This window comes from Phoenix dactylifera, chromosome 7 (assembly GCF_051530095.1).
Source record: "Phoenix dactylifera cultivar Ajwa chromosome 7, Ajwa_hap1_PhDact_Kaust_v1.1, whole genome shotgun sequence".
Taxonomy (NCBI): domain Eukaryota; kingdom Viridiplantae; phylum Streptophyta; class Magnoliopsida; order Arecales; family Arecaceae; genus Phoenix; species Phoenix dactylifera.
The window spans coordinates 35,724,078-35,742,544 of NC_143196.1; the positions used below are offsets into that span (position 1 = coordinate 35,724,078).

Consider the following 18,467-nt stretch of genomic DNA (forward strand, 5'->3'; position numbering starts at 1 on the left):
GATTCCATTAAAGTCTTATATATTTGTTATGTGACCTGCTCATCGGCGGCCAACTTTATCTTAAAGCGTAATGGAATGGATGATGCCAAGCTCATTGATTGGCGAAGCATGAGATGACTGACTTGGGAGGCGGAGCGGGTCTCCGCCAAGGCCAGATTCGTCTAGAGCAGAGTTCGGGCCCATCGACAATCCTGGAAACGGTGGCGCAAGTATATCAGGTCGCCTCTCTCAAAACTGAAGGAAGAAGCAGGGACATCTCAGAAATTAAACTCTCTCTCAAAACAGAAGGGAGAAGTAGGAGGAATGAAGAAGAACTTTCGACCTTGCAACGATGATACCCTTGTCATTTTATTAACCAGTCCGGCCGTGCATCCATGCCATCAGATGCCCCAATGTTCCTGTCCCATCTACCTGTTTCACGGTGGCGTCCAAGTGAAACAAACATATGCACTACGCTATCAACCGAGCAAACCTTGCAGCACGCCCGACATCTCTAAATTTCCATACTTTCTCAATTAAGACTCAGGCGAGACCATAAACCCACCAGCATCTCCCCCGTACATGGTAGAAGGAGGAAATCTCTAGCAGAAATAGTTTAGCTACTCCTGCACAACCTCGCTTTCCTTTTGTACAAATGAATAATACATGCAACCCGACTGCTATAAATAAAAACCACGATGATAAAAGAAAAACAACATTCTTCATCCCCAGGCGTCCAAAACTCAAGACATGTACAATTGAATATGTATATATATATATATCTATATCTAGGGAAGTCACCTAGGACCTGAAAGCTCAATTGCTTCTACCACAAGTGAAGAGTCCTCTACATAGTCCGAGTGTTTCGGAGGTGCTTGCTCGGAGGAACCAGACTTTGGTGTGTCAACCTTCTGTGAGGCCTCCCATTTTTCTGCCAGGCCATCACCTTCCAGCATTCTCACCACTTCTGACATCTTGGGCCGGTGGGATGGATGGAATTGTGTGCAGAGGAGAGCCACCTGAACCATCTCCTCCAGCTCAACCCTGTCATAGTTGTTTCTGAGGTCCTTATCCACCATCATGCTCAGCTTGTTCTCTTGATGGAGTCTCTTCACCTGCAAATAAGAAGCGACCATGAGCTAACTACAGCTACGGCATGGTCGAAGTCAGTATTGTTAGGTGTCCTCACACAGCTGCTTGCTACCACAAAACAGATCGATGACTCGACTGCAACAATAAACAATCCAATAGGATGAAGGTTATACGATGCTAACTCATAACTTCTTTCTGTTCTCCAGATCCAATGGATCGTAGAATGACTGAAGAATAATGCCCCTCATATTTCTAAGCCAACCGTCATATGGTCATAACTACCTAACTTCTTAGCTTCTTTCTTTTGATGCCACATGGTAGGTCTTCAAGGGACCTTATAGGCAGTTATCCCCATCAAAATCCAGAGACAGCAGCAGAGACTTTTCTTTTTGGTCTTTCCCTCCTCATTTTCTAAAGATCATTTTTTTCCGTTTCCTAAAAGTTCATGGTGAGTTTTCGGTTGGTAATCTCTAAGTGGTTTTGCAGTCCGCCACTTGCCCGTTCCTCTAAAAGGTCGGAGTAAAGACATGCTTGCACTAGTCCCTTAGCAAAGACCGGTCATCGACAAAGCGTGCAGCTCACTCGGATACTGCAGCCTGTTTTCTTGGTTAGAGAGATGCCTTAAGTACCGTCTGGAAATAGAGGCTCTGACATGAGTCACAGCATATCAAAAACAGGGCAAGGGGATTGCAGTGTGGCAAGGAGGGGGAAAAGGGTTGGGTGAGGAGGGAAATCCTCTAGAAAATAAGCGTACTAATTCCTCCATTCAGAATCCTGAGATATACTGATTTATTTTGGAGGGAAATCCAGTTCTCCCAAAATTATAATACAACTCAATTATTCGAGAGTAAACCCCTGCTCAAGTTCTTTATTCATGCAGACCCTTACGGCTTTATGATTCTATATATGCAAGATGGTGAAACAGAGAGCTTACCCAATCAAGCATTACTCCCTTCTGATTTGCTAGCCGGCCAAAATCCAGTGCCCTCTGACCGGTAATCAGCTCAAGTAGCAGGATGCCAAAGCCAAAGACATCAGTCTTCTCTGATGACTGACCTGTGGACAAGTATTCTGGAGCTATATGCCCAACTGTCCCACGCACTGCCGTTGTAACATGTGATTCCTGATGATCCAAGAGCTTTGCCAAACCAAAATCCCCAACGACTGCTTCAAATTCTTCATCAAGAAGAATATTGGCAGCTTTAACATCACGATGAATAATTTTTGGGTCACACTGCTCATGCAAATACAACAACCCCCGTGCTGTTCCCAAAGCTATCCTCTTTCGCCTTGACCAGTCTAAAGCTGGCCTACCACGAATATGTTCTGCCAAGAAAAAGGAACAAGATATAAGCAAAGCGATGATACTTGTGTGATGTGACTTTGTCGAAGAGTAGCAAGCTTTTAAAAATATTTGATGATGTAATCATGTTTATGCAAATTAGTTTGTATATCTTAAAATAAAACTGCATTCCAATACATCTCAGCATTCTAGCATCAGAGGAGATGCAAGGCAGAAACAAGTGGCAAAAGCAGTTGCAAATGGCAGCTCGAAGAAAGTACAAGGGGGAGTGACACGAAATGCTCTTGGAACGTACAAGTACAAAGGAAAAGGAAAACTTCCGCCCCGATGTTTTGAACTAAATTATATAGAGCTAAAATCATTTTGCATGTATTCTTGGTGGTTTCTGTTTGGAGGTGGTTTCTGCTAGGAGGGGAAATGGAGTAGTATGGCTTCCCATAAACTTTTCTGAAGAAAATACATAGGATGATGGTACAAAATTTCCTGGCAGCCATGGAGGAATGGACATGTTATGACAGTCATAATGTTGTTAACTCAGAAGCCTAGAATGGCAGAAGTACATTTAATCATGACATAACTAATCACGAACAATGCACCACATATCACATGAAATAGAACGAAGGGTCACTGTAGAACTGCTCCTTTGCAAAATAATTAACATGCTTCTTGCTAATATCACAACTTTCATACAAGAGAGTCATATTTCATTACAGGTAAATGATGAAAGAAAAAAAAAAACACTTCCAGGATATAAAAATAATTACAAATATTTTCATTGTCTTAGCTGATAAGCCATGTCACCGATCATTTGATGTTTTCATACCCAAGGACCATGACATAAGCAATCTAAAATAGGAGATGCTTTCCATGTATCACAGTATTAACTGACACCTATCTCATACAGTTACTAAGAGTTTCTACTGTGCTCCTGATAGGAAGAGTTTAAAATTTTCTGGCATGAACAGCAGAATATCCATGCACTAATAGTAACTTGGGATAGCTGGTTTAAATCATGCAAAAGAAAAGTATATGCAGGCCACCAAGTACACACCTCTTAATTGAGAAGCAACACTTCCATTTGGCATGTAAGGGTAGACAAGTAGTCTCTCATTCTCAGTTGTGCAGAATCCCCAAAGTCTAAGGAGATTCCGATGAATTGCCAAGCTTATCATTTCAACTTCAGTCTGAAACTGAACTTCTCCACCAACGGTATTGGAATCTTTCAACCTTTTAACAGCTACAATTGTGCCATCACGCAAGCATCCTTTGTACACAATACCATAACCCCCTTTTCCTAAAATATTTTTTGCACTGAAATTATTGGTGGCCACTCGAAGCTCCTTGAAGGAATAACGTTTCAAATGACCCAAGCATATTTCCGGGTCATATTGATCTGAAAAGAAGATGTTATTGCAGAATAAGCCCCATGATATATAGACCAAACACATTCAAACTTTACCAAATTTGAATAATGCATTTCTACCATTCAGTCATAAAAAAAAAACGGTCACAATACCACATGGTAACTCCACCTTAGATAATACATGAAGAAGCGAACAATTGTACAAGCAAATTAACATTCCACAGAGCATAACGAGACCTCCATTTTTGTCTCTTTCTCTAGGATAGCTCTTTTTTCTATGACACTTCCATCTAAAAGCTAAATAAGATAAGATGATCAATTGCAACCAGACTAAAGAATATCCTGGGAAACAAAAATAACCGAATCCCTAATAATTCAATATAAGTTACAACTAAGGTTACACAGGATTGTGCGTTTTGTTGTAACCTAAGCTAGGTTTCTATCCCCTTTACATGCTTAATTGCCATTTGGTTTGGTTAATCTATTGTTGAAGTGGAAATACTTTGATTCTCTTATCTGACTAGAAGATCTCTGTTCCATATGCTTTACGCATGTTTTAGTAATATGTGCTCTCTTTGGGACTGATAGAATATGTTTTTATATATACCTTATCAATCCTGCACATCTGTCACTTCTATGCGTAGTCAGAGGATGGGTAGGGGTGCATTCATGTGCCCAGCTTTCTTAAAACCGTGTGCGGTGACAGAATCTCATCCCTGCATTTATGATAGACCTTAAATTTAATATCACGAACAGATTGTATGATTTTTAAGTATCCACGCTGTATATTTTTTTAAGCTTGTTTTATTTGTCATTGCTTGTTTGAATTAATATACTGCCAGCTCATATTAGTTTATCTTGAACATTTCATAATAGTTTAGCACAAATCTTCAGAAATTTTATAACCAATCAATGCATGTATTGGTGTTGGTTTATGATGTTAGGCTTACTTAGATGAAATAAAAGCATTACTTGAGTATTTAGAAAATGACCTCCACCAATAAGTAATCAATTGAAAGTTTCCTAGATTAAATAAAGAAAGGAGAAAAGAAGAGGGAGTTCTCATAGCATTAGTCAGAATGTTGGTTGCAAAAAGATAGTGCCAAGCATCCTTTTGTGGCAGTGCATACCAATTATCAGCACTTAACACAGAACAAGTCCTTGTGCACCATGCTGACATTGGACTAGCAAAGGAATGATATATGATGTGTTACTGTTTGCATAAATGTCAAAAAAAAAGAAAAAAACAAAGGAACAATGTACAAGATTAGGAGCTCATTAATTATTTTTATGGCACTGCACGGTGACATATGAATACAGACCATTGACATGGTGAGTTTACATTAAGCTTAAAACTCAAACCAAACAACTTTTTAGAGAATGGAGAAGAAAATTAGACGAAATTCAAATTGAAAAAAAAAACTTACCATTTACATCAAAGAAAATCTGTTGATTGTGTCTATGCCGCCACCAAAGAAGCAAGCCAGCAGCAATGACTATTAAAGTAACAGAACCAATACTTGCACCAGATGCAATAGCGACATGATGGTTTCTCGTCACTTGAGGCTGTGGCTGAGCTGAGAAACCCAAGATGCCTATTGATTAGAATAATCATCAGAGAAAATTTACTGAAGTGTTCACTCATTATCTGGGAGAATAAAAATTCTCCGTCAGTCATATCAATTTTAAATACACACCCTTCAGATCGTCTGGTGGATATGAAATTGGGTCCAGAGACAAAGAAGAGCAATTGTCTCCGGCGTTTGACCCACATATCAGAGGATTTCCAACAATACTGGCAGCAAATTCAGGAATCACAACAACTTAGTGATACATTGCAATTTTAACCTGTGACTCCATAAGTAATGAAATGAGAAAAGGGATCGAAGAAAAAGAACAACTTACTTGAAAGTTCTTGCAGATATATTGAGCAAGGAACCACTCAAATTGTTATATGAAAGGTCCCTACAATCAAAATCAACTTTAATGATGATCTCACGAATTTAAGCTGGGAAAAAAGAAAGAAGGAAAACTATACATATCCATATAGCTTGAGGAAAGGACGAAGAGTTAGAGGACACAAGGACATACAGAAGAGTGAGACCTTTGATGTTGGACAATGAATCAGGGCAAGGTCCAGATAAGCTGTTGTTGTTCAGTCGCCTAGCTTGCCCAAACCAGAACATAAAAGAGATCAAAAATATTGGCAAACATCAAAGCATTCATGACCACCATCAAAGGTCATGAACAACAGCTTAAATAATCAGTCTACCAGCTTAAATAATCAGTCTGTTTAGGAAGAACAGTAAGAAATTTCTAAATCTTACAGATAATTCAGATTGCTCAGCTCTCCTAATGAACTCGGTACTCCGCCATCGAACTGATTGTTGGAAAGGTCCAGTGTCTGGAGCTTCTCCAACTTGCCGATATCGGCAGGGATAGGTCCAGAAATCGCATTATTCTGCAGAAGCCTATAGAAACAGATGGCACACCTCATTTGCCACAGAAACGTACAAGCTAAAGGCATCAATAAATCTCAACAGCAAAATGGTGAATATTAAACTTTCAGCTCCGGAATGGGAAGAGAGAATTTTGTCTTGCCAATGGCTTGCATTACATGGATGGGCCTTTTATATCTTAATGAATAGGATTGTTTTACACCAAGATGTCGGGGGATAGTCTACATTAAACTTTAGCATTCAGATATAAGGCTGGTCGGCCCACTTACACGGACTGCAGATTCGTAAGATTTCCAATCCCTGGCGATAAAGTCCCAGATAAGCGTTGGCTGGGCATTCCTCTGGCAATTAATTAGAGAAAAAAAAAAACATAACAAAGAGAACGAGGAGCGGCAGTTACCAAATGATATGCAAATGAGGAAAATGGTCAGATGCCGTGAAAAGTGGCATCTTTGTCTTACATAGCAGAAACATATCCATCAGCAGAGCAGGTAACCATCCTCCAGCTACATGGATCTACCGAGTTGATATCCCAATTCTCCAGAACATTATATGGGTCGTTTAGTTCCATTCTTATGGCCATCAACGCAACAACTGCATTTGTAGAAGAAGCAAAATCAAACGCCTTGGACACATGGGTTTCATTGTCCTGATAGTTGTTCTTGTTCAAAGGAAAAAAAGTAACGATCTGAAGCTCAAAAAAATAAAAATAAAAACAAAGCAAAGCAAAGCAAAAGAAAGAGAACGAAAGCTCAAGATCCACCGACCTTCATAGTTTATACCAGAGGGTGAAAGAGTAGCTGCAGACACCAGCGGCCCTGCCCATAGCAGCAAGCCAAGCATCCAAAAAGGGAAGCCCGGAACCCTCCTCTCCATGCTCTGTGTCTCTCCCTTTCCCACCTTATACGCCCAGCCCATCTGCCACGGCACCGCACCCGAAAACCAGCTCGCCAATTCCACACTGGGACGCACTCGTCAGTCCAAGACCGCCATGAGAGGCCAGCAGGAAGCCACCTTTCCGACCAAACCGCCCCTTGGGCCACAAACCCAGATGATTCTCTCTCTCTCTCTCTCTCTCTCTCTCTCTCTCTCTCTCTCTCTCTCTCACTCACTCACTCTCACTCACTCTCTCTCTCTCTCTCTCTCTCTCTCTCTCTCTCTCTCAGGCCATAAGGTACCAACAAAAGGAACCACCTTTCCAGCCACGCTCCATCCAAAAGGCCACCCGATGCATAATCCAACGCTGGGACGTGAAAACTTCACGGCCCGGATCAGCGAGCAGCCAGGGAAGGCGCCGAAAACCTTTCTCTCTCTCAATCTCTCTCTCTCTCTCCCCCTCTCCCTCGATCAAATTCCAGCCATCCCCAGCAAAAGAGACAGATTTCTTATCGGAAGGAATCCTCTGCTTTTGCTCCTCCTCTTCTCCAGCAGCGTCGTCTTAGGACCTGGTTGATATATACGATTATTAACCAGATTTGTCCGCCCCAGCGCTTGGGGCAGGCGCTTCCCCTTTCTCCTGTCCCACAGCCCCAGTCTCAGTCCCAGCGAAAGCAGAGAGAGAGAGAGAGAGAGGGAGAGACGCCTCCACTCTGAAATGCTTGTATGGGAACACACACACAGGGGGAGCCACCGCAGCAGCACGCATCAACCAAACACGCAAACAGCCAGGGCTAACTGCCAAACGCGACACGGTTGCAGATGCGAGAGAGACAGAGACAGAGACAGAGACAGAGAGGTCTGAGCTCCAGAAATAATGTATATTATATTATTGATTGTAAAATTATAAAGAGGACGAGCTCCGGAAATGATTTTATTGCTCTTGAGTTTTCGTTTTTGTCATGAAGAAAAGAAAAAAAGAATTAAGTGTAGCTGGTTGATGCGTCACATCACTTGCGGTATTCTTCACCTACTTCAAGCCTTCCCTGAGGCCAACCAGCAGCAAACGATTCTTGTACCAAAAAAAAAAAAATAAACGACGATCGATTCTGTCGATACGCATGCTGCCTTTTGTCTTTGCAATCTCCCAGTGGTGACGGGTGGAGTCACGTTGAAGAATTTGTAATTTGTGTCCCCATTTATCGATGGACCGAGTACAGGTGTCGCAGCTAACCACATGTTTAGAGCTTACCCAAAACAAAGATTAAGAAAGAAAGAAAAACAAAAAAGAAGAAGGATGCAACCTCCTTGGCATGAATCCACCGTACGTTGAATCACCCATCGCACAGCTCTCAAAGCGTTCGAACTCCGTCGTACTCGTCCATTCATGTTCGCGGATCTCGGACCAAGCGGTGGGCGATCAAATGCTGGATTCGCGCCAAAGGAGAAAGTCCCACACTCTTAGGGCTCGTTTGGTTCGCGGGAAGCATTTTCCTTCCTAGGAATATGATTCCTGGGAAACAAATTCCTAGGAAGAGGATGCCTAGGAAAGTATTTTTGGCATGTTTGGTTGACCATGGGAAAGTGACAAATTTCCAAGGTGCTTATGTTTGGTTGGCCATCCACTTTCCTAGGAAAGTTATATATAATTCCTATTATGCCCTTAATAAAAATTAGATTTTTAATGCCTCTTTAATGCTTCTTTAATGCTGAAGGGACTTTTTGGGAAAAAGTAAAAATGGAGTGATTCCCGCCTCATGGGAAAGTAACTTTCCCATGTTTCTCATGGGAAAGACTTTTCCATGAAATGTGGGAATCACATTCCCATGGGAATATAACTTTCCCTTCTCTCTCCTTTGAAAACTCCAACCAAACAAGAGGCATCTCATTACTTTCCCGTTGACCACACTTTCCCCCCTTCTTTCCCGCGAACCAAACGAGCCCTTACATTAGTCTAGCAGGCTCAGGCAACCATAGTTATAGGCTTAGTTAAAGCGTCTACAAGCATCCTTCTTTCCATCGAAATATACTCCAAGACTACCTTACAACGTGCATCAATGTCCCAAATGTAGTAAATGAATGTCAATGTTTTTGGTCTTCCCATGATATATAGATCCTTCACATGAGCCAAGGCAACTATGCTATCACAACGGATCATTGCAGGTTCAACCACACGAGCTACGACTATAGTTGCATAAAGAATCTCCTCAACCAAAATAACCTCCTATACTACCCCATACAAGACAATATACTCAATCTTCATAGTGGATAAGGTATTATTGTCTCTTGTTGCTCCAACAGATGGCACCATCATCGAGCAAGAATGCATAACTGAAGTAGATTTATGCTCATCCCAGTCACCACCCTAATCTGCATTGCTGTATCATCTTACACATGGATCTCTACCATGATAGAAAAGCTTGCAATTAGTGGCGCCATGAAGATACCACAAATCCTCCTTATCACCATTAAACGAACAAATCTTGCATTACTGTGGCAATGATTTACTAACCCAATGGCAAGCATTTATCAGGTGGAGTGAGGAATACAACATATATCGGACTTCCAACAACACTCACACATGGCATCTTAGCCATCTATTTCCTTTCAGAAATTAGTCATAGGGCGAAGATCAAGGCTCAAAGTATGCTCCTTCTCCGCGGGAGTTTCAATAGGTTTGGAATTATGATTTGAAACTGCTTTAGTATCTTCCTCAGGATCTCAACTCCAAACATAAGATTCTCTTTACTAATGTCTTTCATCTCAAAATTAGAGGATAACCACTCTTTAGTGGTGGTAATTATCTCAACATCATTAGGTAATAAAATGTCATCAACATACAAAAAAAAGGATAAGCATGCTTTTCTTGGACTGCTTCAAATACACGCAATGATATTCCTCAATCATCATAAACCCATATAAGATAATGGCCTTATGAAATTTTGAGATACCACTACTTAGATGGTTGTCTTAGGCCATAGATGAAATATTTGAACTTCCAAACTTTGTGCTCTTATCCCTCAACCTCAAACCAACAGGTTCATCTATACAAATCTTTTCGTTTAATTCTCCAATGATAAATGAAATTTTAAAATCCATTTGACAGAGCTCTAAAACTGATATATGATAATGGTTAGAGTAAGAATTGAGATAAGTCCCACTATTGGAGCTAATGACACATCATAATTTATAGTCTCCTGTTGGTTGTATGCTTTCATCACAAGATGGGCCATATACTTGTCAATTAATCCATTGGCCATGTGCTTGATCTTTAAGACCACATGTTTCCAATGACCTCGCACCCAAGTAGAAGATCAATCAACTCTTGTACTGGATGTGATACTCGACCCTTTAAGCAAATTGGGCCTAGTCCACTTGATCGGCCCAGCTAATTTGGGCCAAAAAAAAATTATCGGCATATGCTGTGCACATGCTTGGAGAGGAACAGGACTCCCGATGGGAGTCTTCTTCCACTACAGCCAAACATCGCCAGAAAACGAGGTAAGGATCTGAACCCCTTGAGCTACCCCTCTCTCTCTCTCTCTCTCTCTCTCTCTGGGGTTGTTAGGAGCCGGATTTTGGCCAAGAGGAGAAAAGCTCTATTTTCTCTGTTTTGACTAGTCAAACCTATGTTTTTCTTGATTTTGGTTGTTTCCATCGCCGGTGCTTGCTGCTAGGGTCATCCTCCGATCCCTCGTAGTGGTCGGAGACCATGGCCAAAGCTTCGGCCATGCGAATGCTTGATTTTCTCAATTTAAGAGGTCAAAACCCATGTTTCTTTGATGAAATTGGTGCTGCCGGCGCCGGTCAACGTCGGTCATAGGTCCCTTGACCCCAGACACTACTGCAGCCATCGTTCGCTCCTTTGAATCTGGGGATGATCACCAGATTGATCATAGGCAAAGTCTTTCCTATTTTGATACTTCTTGTCTTCCATTTTGACGGTCATCATCGGGCATGGTACGCCACCGACACCATCCGGAGTCGTCGGCCGCTGGAGGTCACCGACCACAAGCATTGTTGACGACTTTCCACTATTTTGGGAAGAAGACAGGGCCTCACATCTCTCTTCGTCTTTCCTTATTTTCTCTCTCCTGTCTCTAATTCTTAACTTAGTTTTGTAGGAGAGCAATTTTCTGGGCAAGAAGACGTTGAGCATGGTTCTACTTGCCTCGATTCATAGATTACAGTGTGGGCATGTGATTAGTCTGTATGGGCCGTCAGCAAAGAGGTAAGAATCCTTGTATACTCACTTGCATGATTATAGATATTTTGTACACATATATATGATATGCTAATGATCAAGTTAAGTAAGATGTAAAAATTCTTTTATGATGGTTTCTTTATTAAGCCATATTTTGATCATGTATGCTTGTGATTGATAGTATGATGGATGCATATATAAGTATAACTTATACTAGTGGAATTGATATTGAGGTTGTAATAAATTTTTAGGCTTTGCAAATTTTCTAGGATTTTGCTCTAGAAAGTATGCGGCCGTGTCTCATAGTCGGACTACGGTATTGCGTTTGGGGCATGACAAATGGTACAGAGCAAACCCAGTCCATTACCCATATGGACTAAAGAACATTGCAGTATGAGCTCATTGAGGCTAACCACGGGTCGATCGTGATGTTTGTGATTAAATTTGAATGATTTAGACCCTTAGCCTAATGAGGACGTTGGAGTTTAAATAGGAGGAGTATGTGAGGACTCGTATGGGTGTGTATTTAGTCTCACATCGGTTATTCATCAGAAAAATTTTGGATATTTATACAGGACTAAAAAACTCAAAGTATACCTTCTAACTAGCCATTTTGGATGAGATTCTAAGTTGTGACAAATGGTATCAGAGTGAACTCGATCCATTGCCTATATGGACTAAGGGACACTGCAGCATGGGCTCATTAAAGCTGACCATGGGCCGATCGTGATACTTATGATTAGATTTGAATGGATTTGGATCCTTACCCTGACGAGGACATCAGAGCTTGAATGAGAGGAGTATGTGAAGATCCGTGCAGGCGTGTGTTTATTCCTATGTTGGTTATTCACCGAGGAGAGCTTGGATACTTATACAGGACTAAAAAATCTAAAAAATATCTTTCGGCTAGCCTTTTTGGGTGAGGTTCTAAACTGTTACAAATAGTATTAGAGACTAGGAGACATTGTAGTACGAGTTCATGGAGATTTACCATATGATAGTCGTAGTGCTTGTGATTAGATTTGAATGAATTTGAACTCTTAGCTTGATAAGATATCAGAGCTTGAATGGGAGGAGTATGTAAGATCCCGTACGGGCGTATGTTTAGTCCCACATCGGTTATTCGCCAAGAAAATCTTGGGTAGTTATATACAGGACTAAGTAACCCCAAAATATTTTTGAGTTGTTACACTTGATTCTTTTCCATAACCCTAAACTAACCTTGCATAGTAACTTGCTATTCTTTGCAAGTAGGATGTAACACCTCCTTTAAAGAGGTAGAGTCATCATCATCTAGTAGAGCATACATAAAAGATTCTCCTTAATCTTAAAATGACGAGGAATATTCTACTTTGCTTCTATGGAAATGAAGATCTCGAGAATTATCTTTCTAGTGATACACTCCCACTAGGCAGCAAGTAATGCCCACTATCCCCGGCAATTATAAGATCATCATTATAAGGATAAATACTTAATTCCCAAGAGAATGTATAGTGATTTACTAGGCCGAGATTAGCAAATGAGCTCAAAAGATCATCTCCAGCTAATCTTGCCATCCTATTTTGCCCAATGTGGCTATAAGTCTGGCACGCTATTTCGTAGGCTCAAAAACAACATAACATGAGAAGGAATATAAGACACAGAATAAGACGGACTATCGATATCAAATATAAATAAGCTGTTTGCCAAGCAGTCATGTCCATACAAAATCTTACCTAAGTAAATATCAAGCCTATTATTACGAAAACTAATAAAAAAAACCAAGTCCTAACAAGTTTACCGCAGAAAATAAGTTTCATCGATCTCTAGGTGCATAAAGAACATCATGTAGTTGGAGCGTGAGACCTGTGCGCATCTCAAGTTGTTAGATTCCAACTCCTGGCGCCTTTCTCTACTAATATTCCCCGTGAAGACGCGTTGGTTGGCTGCTGGATCTCAGCATTATCCACAAACCCTGCTTGGTCTCTTTAATAAATAAAAAAATATTTGGCTGCTCTTTTGTACTTTTTGATGCCACGGTCAGGGCGGAGGTGACCGCACCGCGGCCTCGAGTAAAGAAAAACGAGCGGTGCCTCGGCAGGTGGCGTGAAACAGCTGCAGGACAATGGATGTGAAATGAGGAGGAAAAAAAGAAAAGAGAGAGAAGCTTTTGGCAGCTGGTCGACTTTGTTCTCTGTTGGCTTTTTAGTTCCGAACGGCCCCCACTTCCATGTGGTGCCGCGTCTCTCGTACACGATTTTTCCCTCGCCTTGCGCCACCCCTTGGACATACATGGATACAAAAGCACATGGCCTACCCCGTTGCTTTATTAATAAAATTTTTAATTTAACATTTTAAAATTTTAAAATTCCGAATATTTATCTTCACATAAATCTAAAATTTATTTTTTTATCCTTATTTCTTTTTTCGTCCGTAAGATTCTACATCTCCTATTGTTTGTCACCGTCCTCACAAGGCATCTGAACAGATGCTGTCCAATCGAAAAACTTCGATAAACAAAAGAGACTGGTCGTGATTCTAGAAGATACAACTCTTGATGAATGAATAGATTATACGAAAAGGTGCGTTCATACGAAAACGGTGTTCAACCTAGATACTAGTATATTATTCCCGAGCAATTTCATTGTGGCTTAGTTTTGTAGTTCTCCTGGGATTGTAGATATCAGTGGTGTAGTGTTTGCGTCGCTCGTCCTCGCTGCAACGTCGCGTCATGTGAGTTGAAAATTAAGGATTATTTGGAAAAATGCAAGAGCTTGTTACAATTGAACGCATGGCAGGGTTCGGTCATCCTATATTTTTGTTTGTTGAGAAACAAAGAAAAATGATCGAGTGATCCCAAGATGGGAATCTAGGCTGAGGGAGGGAGGGAGGGAGCTCAGAAAAGGAGGCGTCACAAGGTTGGCTACTCGAGAGAGAGAGAGAGAGAGGTAGCCGCAATCGATGGGGAAAAGGAGGAATGCCGAAGGTTGCTGCGTCACATCAACAGGTCGAATGATCGATCATCCGGTCCCCATGGAAATTAATGATTCCGGAAAACCAAAACGAGCGATGCTCGCGTGACCCAAAAGAAGCCCTCCCCTGTATCAAAGATATGATGCGTTGCATTCGTGGGCTGTAAGAAAGGCCGGTGCGTGCCTGCCTCGCTGCTGAAGTTGGGTGCAGGGTTCGTGCGCTCGAGCCTTGACGGGGAGGTAGTCATCATTAATCCATCCATCCCCCCTTCCTTCTTCCTCCTTTTTCCTTCTTCATCTCCTTCTTCTTTCTTCTTTCTTTTTTCTTTTTTCTTTTTTCTTTTTTTTTTTGTTGAAACGGATGTATCATAGATGCCTCGGTCTAGAGGAAGAGAGGGGATGGATGGATGGATGGATGATTTTTTTTTTTGTGGTAAAAATGGTAATTCATATAGATCTTACGTGAGTATATCCTACCATATCAAGAGAAAGTAAAGAGTACAAAGATGATGGTATACCCCTCATGGAAGTCTAGATGATCACTTCGGAGTGCTGGACAACAAAAGGAGCGACCCATTCTGCTGCATTGTTCACCTTCCGGAACATATGTAATGCTTGAAAAAAGCTCAGCTCCTGAATCAATCTGCGAGTATTGCAGATAAGAGGGTGCCCATCACCATATCTGTCTACTCTCCGCCCCCAATCAATCATCACTGACGAGTCCCCCTTGAGGCATATACGCTCAGCACAAGCATTCACCTTGCAAAGAAGATGCCCTCCTAGACTGCCCCTAGCTCAGCCCCAACTGCAGTAAGACCACGCATACGGCGACCACCTACTACTATCATTCCGCCGAGATGGTTTCTGATCACAAATTCAACTCCTTCCAACGTTCGGTCTATCGACATGCTGCCATCAAAGTTTACTTTGAAATGATCAAAGGATGGAGACGTCCAAGAAGATGGATGGATGTTTAGATGGATAGGTGATGCTAGCCAACCAGCGTGAGGCATTCCTGGATTCTCTGCAACATGCGTGGATAGATATAGCTTAAACAAACGTGATCGAGCCCGGCCGCTAGCTCGAGTCGAGGCTCGAGGAAGGGGTATTTTTGTCGCTTCGGGAGGGAGGGCTTGGCCTATTGTATCCGTCCCGGGGTGCCTGGCTTGAGTTTTCGTTTTGAATTTATGATTGGCTGCCCGTATCTCAGCCCCAACTGCAGTAAGACCAGGCATACGGCGACCACCTACTGCTATCATCCTGCCGAAATGGTTTCTGATCACAAATTCAACTCCTTCCAACGTTTGGTCGATCGACATGATGCCATCAAAGTTTACTTTGAAATGATCAAGGGATGGAGACATCCAAGAAGATGGATGGACGTTTAGATGGATAGCTGATGCTAGCCAACCAGTGTAAGGCGTTCCTGAATTCTCTACAACATGCGTGGATAGATGTAGCTTAAACAAACGTGATCAAGCTCGGCTGCTAGCTCGAGTCGAGGCTCGAGGAAGGGGTATTTTTGTCGCTTCGGGAGGGAGGGCTTGGCCTATTGTATCCGTCCCGGGGTGCCTGGCTTGAGTTTTCGTTTTGAATTTATGATTGGCTGCCCGTATCTCAGCCCCAACTGCAGTAAGACCAGGCATACAGCGACCACCTAATGTTATCATCCTGCCAAAATGGTTTCTGATCACAAATTCAACTCCTTCCAACGTTTGGTCTATCGACATGATGCCATCAAAGTTTACTTTGAAATGATCAAGGGATGAAGACATCCAAGAAGATGGATGGACGTTTAGATGGATAGCTGATGCTAGCCAATCAATGTAAGGCGTTCCTGAATTCTATGCAACATGCGTGGATAGATGTAGCTTAAACAAACGTGATCGAGCCCGGCTGCTAGCTCGAGTCGAGGCTCGAGTGAGGGGTATTTTTGTCGCTTCGGGAGGGAGCCCGGCTTGAGTTTTCTTTCTGAATTTCTGATTGGTGAGATGGAACATGGGGCCGGCCTACTTGTCGCCCATGCACTGCACCGATCGCCGGCTGACACCAAAGATGGGTGTTCCCGTTGGCGAGCGGACCGGTGCACTCGATCGAGATAAATAAATAAATGCTGTCCCTTCGCGTACATTTATTCCCTCACCGCTCTTTGAGTTCGATATAGTTTTTTATCTCCTTTAAAACGGCCATTGATCCGGCGTCCGAGAAGGAATAAAGCAATTTATTAGTGGCCTCCCTCCTTGCTTAACGAGTCCCGACGGATGAAACCGAGGTAAACATATATCCTCCTGCCTTCTGCACTGTTTTATATTACAATATTCAAATGGGATCGTGCGGTGCGATGCGATGCACAAGCGCCGATGCGCAACCGATGGGAGCACGCCTGAGACTGCCAAACAAATCATCTTCCTTTTTAGAGACTCGACTTCTATCGACATCTATTATCGAGGATGAATCCTTCACAAGTTTTCCTGCCCAGATTCCACGATTTTCCTGGCTACAAAGGTCTGGGGCTAGAAGATCAAACGTTGGAAGCACGCAGAATTAATGTGCAGCGATGCGCTTTGATGCAGCGAATTGATCCTCCTCCTCTCGAGCTCGGCTTTTAAGCTTATATCACCCTCCACAAATTTGCACAAATCTCAAGATACTCTGTCCTCTATCATTATAGATCTCAAAGCATTCCATCTAGTGTCATTCATTTGCCTGCATAGATCTTAAAGCACTCTATTCTTTATCATCCATCCACTTGCATAAATCTCAGAGTGCTTCATCTTGTATCATCCATTTATCTGCATAGGTCTAAAAGGGCTCCACCCTCTATCATCCATCTATATGCAGAGATCTCAAAGCGCTCCATTTTTTGTCATCCATCTACGTGCATAGGTCTCAAAATGATCCTTCGCCCTCTGTTAACCATCCATATGGACAGATCTCAAAGCACTCCATCTTATCATCCATCTGCTTGCACATATCTCAAAGCGCCCTATCCTCTATCATCCATCCACTGCACAAATCTCAAAGCACTCTGTACTATATCATTCATCCGCTTGTATAGATCTCAAAGTACTCCATCCTCTATTGTCCATCCATTTAGATCTCAAAGCGCTTGCCTGCTAATATTCATATGACTGCACAAATTTCAAAGCACCCCATTCTTTGTCTTTCATCCATCTGCATGGATCTCAAAGCACTCCATCATTTGTCATTCACTACTTGCGTAGATCTCAAAACTGTCCATCCATGTGACTCTTTTTCTTCTCCTTCAATTTGTGCCAAAAGAATAGGCCCTTACTAAGTTAGTGGGAAGGGCAGTTCTGAAATTTGATAAAAGTTTAGTTATAAGGTAACTCTCATGTGATAACATTTTGTAATTGAGATAGATGGCTAGACCACATTATTATAATTTTAAAGTTTTGATAACTAATTAACATTTTTTTAAACTTTTGGAGTCTAGGTATAAATAGCCCAAACTTGGAGATAAGCCTTAAACTAAAATTTGTAAAGTCTACTCTAGAACCATCTATAGAAAATATGTGCTTGGGAGGAAGCTGGATCGGATCCTCATTGTGAATGTTGACCAATCTGTTGCTTGGTTTCCTTCACTATTGATGTATCGCTAAGAACGTCTATTCAATACTCCTCCATATCCTTTAGAAGAGGGTTATCTTGTGCCTATTAAGGCCCTATTTGATAGAACTGTTGGCAGTAGAGCTTTCGAAAGTAGAACTTTTATAAAAAGTTATTTGATGTTTAGTAACTATAGTTTTAAAGTACTGTAAGACTTTAATATGTGTTTGGTAAACAAACTGAGAAAGTACTTTTGATTTGGCAAAATAACCATAAAAACATTGCATAATATTATACAATAGAGCATAATAAAATATAATATATATTAATACATAAATATATAATATAGTATAATATTACTATAATGTAATATAATATTATTATGATATAGTAATATAATCGTGTATACTATAGCATAATAATATAACATAATTTGATATTATATAACATAATATATCAATATATTATGATATAATATAATATAATATTATATTTATAGTATAATACAATAATAAAGATATAAAATATTATAATTATTATCATTATATATTAATATTATTATTTTCTATAATTATTATATTTTATTATGGTATTTTGGTCCAAAAAAAAATTTATGACCTAAAACAACTTTTCGATAGGCTCTAAAAATACTTTTCCAAAGAAGCTAGAA

The 18,467-nt window shown here is 41.2% G+C and overlaps 1 protein-coding gene across 5 annotated transcripts; it reads right to left on the minus strand.

Annotated features, from left to right (window-relative positions):
• Nucleotides 1–562: 562 nt before the first annotated feature.
• Nucleotides 563–7,980, minus strand: LOC120107241 (protein CLAVATA3 INSENSITIVE RECEPTOR KINASE 1-like). Of its 5 annotated transcripts, none has more exons than XM_039120442.3 (11): nucleotides 6,964–7,980; nucleotides 6,658–6,790; nucleotides 6,466–6,537; nucleotides 6,065–6,208; nucleotides 5,829–5,900; nucleotides 5,643–5,702; nucleotides 5,435–5,532; nucleotides 5,165–5,314; nucleotides 3,426–3,767; nucleotides 2,006–2,397; nucleotides 563–1,094 (listed from the first exon to the last, which is right to left on the minus strand). In XM_039120442.3, the coding sequence occupies exons 1-11, from the start codon at nucleotides 7,112–7,114 to the stop codon at nucleotides 777–779; spliced, it is 1,932 nt and encodes a 643-aa protein (XP_038976370.2). In that variant the 5' UTR covers nucleotides 7,115–7,980; the 3' UTR covers nucleotides 563–776. The 5 variants fall into 5 exon arrangements, with proteins under 5 accessions (XP_038976370.2, XP_088558156.1, XP_038976369.2 ...); XM_088702030.2 differs by having other exon boundaries at nucleotides 6,466–6,525; nucleotides 6,964–7,884; XM_039120441.3 differs by having other exon boundaries at nucleotides 5,165–5,332; nucleotides 6,466–6,525; nucleotides 6,964–7,884.
• Nucleotides 7,981–18,467: the final 10,487 nt, after the last annotated feature.